The sequence below is a fragment of the Erythrolamprus reginae genome, chromosome Z (genome assembly GCF_031021105.1).
Source record: "Erythrolamprus reginae isolate rEryReg1 chromosome Z, rEryReg1.hap1, whole genome shotgun sequence".
Taxonomy (NCBI): domain Eukaryota; kingdom Metazoa; phylum Chordata; class Lepidosauria; order Squamata; family Dipsadidae; genus Erythrolamprus; species Erythrolamprus reginae.
The window spans coordinates 144,091,440-144,097,169 of NC_091963.1; the positions used below are offsets into that span (position 1 = coordinate 144,091,440).

At 41.4% G+C, this 5,730-nt stretch overlaps 1 protein-coding gene across 1 annotated transcript; it reads right to left on the reverse strand.

Annotated features, from left to right (window-relative positions):
* Nucleotides 1-3,509: 3,509 nt before the first annotated feature.
* LOC139154270 (olfactory receptor 6X1-like) lies at nt 3,510-4,475 on the reverse strand. Its single transcript, XM_070728697.1, has one exon. The coding sequence runs from the start codon at nt 4,398-4,400 to the stop codon at nt 3,510-3,512; it is 891 nt and encodes a 296-aa protein (XP_070584798.1). The 5' UTR covers nt 4,401-4,475.
* Between the last annotated feature and the right edge of the window lie 1,255 nt (nt 4,476-5,730).

Consider the following 5,730-nt stretch of genomic DNA (forward strand, 5'->3'; position numbering starts at 1 on the left):
TGTGTGTATCATATTTTTGCTGATAAAGAAAAGTAAGGGAGACTACTATAGATCTATTTTGAGCTTATTTGCTCTTGTCAGGCAGCCATACCCTTACTGGGATTTGAACCTGGGCCTCTGCCATATAAGGCGGTAGCCTTAACCTCTGGACTACAAGCTTGCCTCCTTATCAGCTTGTACCAGGGAAGGATTATATGCAATTTTTTTTTGGTCAAGTCATCCTCATATATGGTATATACAGACACACAGAGTTTGTCAGATGTTGATAGATATCCATTTTCATCCTTGTTGTAGGTTCTCTTGGAAGAGCAGAAATGATTGAGCAACCTATGTCAGCAACAACCACGGAGGGAAAGCCATGCCAGCTTCACTGCAACCTCTCTTCTGTTACAACAGAAATGATCCAATGGTATCAGCAGTTTTCTGGGCAGAAGCCACAGTACCTTGGTGGGGCCTATCCAAGCAATGAAGATGATGTTGAAAATCCAAAGGGAAAGTTGAATTTTTCTCCAGACAAGACATCCAGCACACTTGTGATCGATGAAGTCACTCTAGCAGATGCTGCTGTTTACTTCTGTGCACTGAGTAACACAGTGTCACAAAGAGAGATCTCTTGCCTTCATGAACTTCCTTCAAAGACTAAACAGAGGAGGAGCTGTTGCAACGTGAGACCGAGAAGACCAAGTGGGGGATAAAATCAGAAGATACTAAGCCAGGGAGGGCTAACCTTTTTCTCATTGTGTTCAGAAAGTGCACATGTGTAGTGGCACTCATAATGCAACGTGCCACCCTGCACATGCATGTAAGACTAAAGTGACCAGATTTTCACATTGTTAAAGAGGGACACCATTGACGGGGTGAGGGTGGTGGTGGTGGGGTGTCTTGATTAAAAATTTGGTTTATGTGGAGCAAAAAAATTTCTCTTTTTCTCTCTCTTTCTCTTCCACCTTCCATTTCTCTCTATTTCTCCATCATTCTCTCCCTCCCTCCCTCTTTCTTTCTCTCTCTTCCTTCCTCTCTTTCTTTCTCTCTTTCTCCGTCCCCCTTTCTCTTTTTTCTTTCCTCTCTCTTTTTTCTATGAAGTGGCATATAAGTCTAAATGCTATTACTATAAAAGAAAGAAAGAAAGAAAGAGGAAGGAAGGAAGGAAGGAATTGGAATTGAAATATTTCACAAGGAGAGTCCTTCACTCCTCTTCCTGCAACAAAATACGTTACTCCACCAAACTTGAAATTCTTCGGTTAGACAACTTACAACTCCGTCATCTCTGTTCTGACTTAATTACAGTTCTTAAAATCATATACCAAAATGTCCTTCCTGTTAGCGACTACTTCACCCTCAACCGCAACAACACACAAGCACGTAACAGATTTAAATTAAATGTCAATCACTCTAAACTAGACTGCAAAAAATACGACTTCAGCAATAGAGTAATCAACACCTGGAATGCACTACCTGACTCTGTGGTTTCTACTCCTAACCCCAAAACCTTTAACCTTAGACTATCTACAATTGACCTCTCCCCATTTCTAAGAGGTCCTGTTGTAAGCTGCTCCGAGTCCTTGGAGAGGGGCGGCATACAAATCTAATAAATTATTATTATGATTATTTATTATTATTAGTGTTATTACTATATATTTGTAAATTGACTCAGACAATACATTGTGGAAACTAGAGACTTTAAATATCTCTTCAGGATACTCAATTTTGCATTCTTGCACCAAAATGAGCACAGGAGATAGAATGTAGTGACTTTTTAAATGTCCCCTTTCAACTTTGGTGCTTTATGAAGATATAATCCTTTGCTGGAGTAGAATGTTGCTTAAGAGTAGAAGTCTAAAAATGTGGAATCTGTTATTACTACATATTTGTAAATTGACTCAGACAATACACTGCTTGTAAAGCACTCGTTTATATTAAAGAAAAATGTATACATTATTTATATATGTGTGTAACATATTTTTGCTGTTAATGAAAAGGAAGGGAAAATACAATAGATCTATTTCAAGCTATTTTGTTCTCAACAGCTAGCCATACCCTTACCTGGATTTGAACATGGGGAATCAGCCTGTAAGGCAGTAGCTTTAAACTTTAACATAAGTATATGAATAGGCTATCTTTTATTCTTCAAATCAATCATGGTGCCACTCTTCCCCAAAATAATATAGATGCTCAATGAATATTATAATCCATGAAGTGGAATCAGAAGAAGGTGTTCCTGTCATCAAGAACAAACTATATTTAAAAGCTATGATTCCAGGTTGGTGATTAATGACTATGCAATAATTTACAAGCATTGTGCTTACATCAAGGGCGCTCCAACCTTAGCAACTTTAAGAATGGTGGACTTCAACTCTCATCAATTTCATGCTGACTGAGAAATGATGAAAATTAAGCTCCACAAATCTTAAAGTTGCCAAGGCAGTACTAGACCACAGAAGATTCCCAACAACCCTTTTGCCATGGGATCATCATAAAATTACACATTAAGATAATAGCGCCGGTGGACCTCACTCACCGGCGCCTTTTGCTGGAGGGCTCGGGCAGACACCAGGACACATGGCGTGGGCGCCATGTTTTTTCGGCCGAAATCTCACGAGATCGTGAGATTTCGGCCGATGATCAGGCCAGGGTGGCCTGATCAATGATGTGTCCGGGCGGGGCCTGCCAGCCCTATAAAAGGGCGGGCAGGCCCGGGCTCAGCCTTTTCGCCCGGACCGTCATTGCGAGCAGACACCCGCCCGCCCTCCCTATTTTGCAGTGTGCTAGGAATTTTTGGCGGTCTGGCCTCTTAGCTATGGCCGTTTTTTCGCCTATTCCACACTGTAGAGAAGGATAAGCGGTTAGGGGGTGCTTGCACCTATTAGGTTAATTGGCTTACCTTTGGTCATTTGGGTAGGCAGGTTAGGGGCAGAAAACTGGGTGGTGGTTCTAGCAACTGCGTGTTCTCCGTTGGGCATCTTTGGGGATGATTGACAGGTTCTCTCCAAGCTTGTGGTATTGGCGACCTGAGCAGTTGGGGGGAACCTATCTTTGGGTCCCGCCCATTTAAGTCCCCTTCTAGGGGTTAGCCGGCAGGACCTCCCACATGCAAGTGCATGGCAAAGTCTCAGGTGAGGGAGTGGTCCCTCACCTGGATTAGCATGGAGCTACTCCCAGAAGTTGCCCAGGAAGTTTATTCTACGTCATTTTCCGCCCCGGAAGCAATTGTTTGACCCTGCGGGTCCTTGTTAGGGTCATAGTTAATTATGCTAGTTATGCTAATTTATGTTAAATAAAATGACCCAGTTTTAAATCCAGCTCTTGTGTCCGTGTCGTTACTCCGCGTCTCCTGCAAAAAAGTCCATTGGCAAATCTGCCAGGTTACACACTGCTTTTTCCATCTTTATTAAGGTAGGGTTGTTACAGAATATCTGCATAATAGCTTTGAAGATGATTCTAGGGTCCCAAACCTTTGTTATTTTCCATAGGACAACAAAAGACGTTTGGCATCACTTCTCAAAAAAACCTTAAGTCATGAGATGTGGGGCGCCTGGAGTCTTTCTTTCCAAACATTTCCTTACCGCATCCTTGACTTCATTGTTCCTAATGGTGTAAATGAAAGGATTTAGTGCTGGGGCAACCATAGTATACAGTATGGAGACAGACTTCGTCATACTAAAAGAAGACTGCTTGACCGTAGGTCTTAAGTAGACAAAAAAGACTGACCCGTACAAAATGCAGACGACAACCAGATGGGAAGCACAGGTAGAGAAAGCCCTCTGTTGCCTGGTGGTTGAAGGCATACGGAGGATGGTGCAAATAATGAAGAGGTAAGAAAAGAGGGTGAAAAGCAGGGAGGACATAATCACAAGCACTGTAATTAGGAAACCCAGAGCTTCGATCACATGTGTGTCTGCTCCAGAAATCTTCAATAAAGGTCCCTCGTCACAATAGAAATGGTCGATAATGTTGGAATTGCAGTAGGGTAGGTTTGCTGTCAACAGCCCCTGATAAACAATGGAGAAAAAGCCTCCCAACCAGGCGGCCATGGCAAGTTTAAAGCAAACTCCAGAAGTCATGATTGTGGAGTATCTCAAAGGATGGCAGATGGCTACGTATCTGTCCAGCGATATCAACGTAATGATGAAAAACTCTGTGACACCAAAGAAAAAGTAAAAGAACAGCTGCGTTATACAGCAGGAGAAACAGATGGAATTGTTTGCAGAGAGATAGTTGACCAGCAGTTTAGGGATAAAGGATGTGGTGTGTCCAATGTCAATGCAAGAAAGGTTGCTAAGGAAGAAATACATAGGTTTCTGGAGATGGTGGTCCAAAATTACCATCACAATGATGAGGCCGTTGCCCATCAAACACAGGAGGTAGAGCAGAAAGACACAAGCAAATATCATATTTTCCATTCCCCAAACACTGGGCAAACCAACAAGAATAAATTTGGTTGCTCTTGTACAGAGAAAAATTGATAAACTTTCTTGAACCAATATTTATGTCTTTGCTGTTGTATCAAAATGCATACTCACTTCCTAAGATTATTATTTTTATACACTACAACTGTGAATGCAGCACAGGGAACATGAGACTGGATTTCCACGTCACGCTAATTAAAGTCGTTTATGGTAAACGTCTTATTTAACTATGCTAATTCAATGACGCTTTTTAAAATCAACATTTCAAAACCAGCCATGATTTCTTTCTTTCTTTATTAGAGTTGAAAAGGACCATGTGGGTCATCATATGCAACCCCCTGGTCAAGCAGGAAATCCTACACCTCCCCAGCCAGTTGGCAGTCCAATCTCTTCTTGAATATGTAGAGATTTGTGGTGTTCACAACCTCTGCTGGCAGGCTATTCTATTGGTTGATTTGTAAAATCCCATCACTAGAATCCCACAATACTTGAGACCCCAACTGAGGAACCATGACTAGATTTATTGTGAAGTCTGAAATTTGCCACTTTTGGAAAACCAGTGGTTGCTTGTAGGTTCATAAAACAGTTTTGGAAATGGTAGTCTAGTTATGAAGTATCCTGATGCAAATTTGACTATGTGGGACAACCCAGGAGCAAATTGAATACACAAAGGTTTGCAGTTTAAATAATGGTTTTATCTACAAAGATATCTACAACAAACTCAAGGACTGTAGACCTATCCCACCTCTCAAAGGACCCAACAACAAAGAATGCCAAGACGATTCATCCAAAGATAACCTCCTGAACTCATTCTTTGGCTCTGTCTTTGTCAACAGCAATGGCTCATCCCCCAAATTCACCTCTCGCACCTCAAACTCTTGAAAAAGCATTATGTGACCTTAAACCCTCTCTATCAGCCGGACCAGATGGCCTATGTGCATACTTCCTAAAAAAGCTCTCTTCTGCTATAGCTGAACCACTAAGCACTAATAGTCTTCAAAAAATTCTTCAGAACCAGCACACTTCCCAAACTATGGTCAAAAGCTATGGTCATCCCCATGTTCAAAAAATGAGACCCCTCTCTTGTCAATAACTACAGACCAATATCACTATGCTGCATCCATGTAAAGTCATGGAATCAATTATAAATCAATCAATTACTCTCCACCTAGAAACTAATAATCTGCTCTCTAACAAACAATTTGGATTCAGAAAAAAACTATCCTGCAACCTGCAGCTCCTCCACTGCAAAAACATATGGACAACTCATCTTGAGCAAGGAAAATCTATAGATGCAATTTATATTGACTTCTGCAAAGCCTTC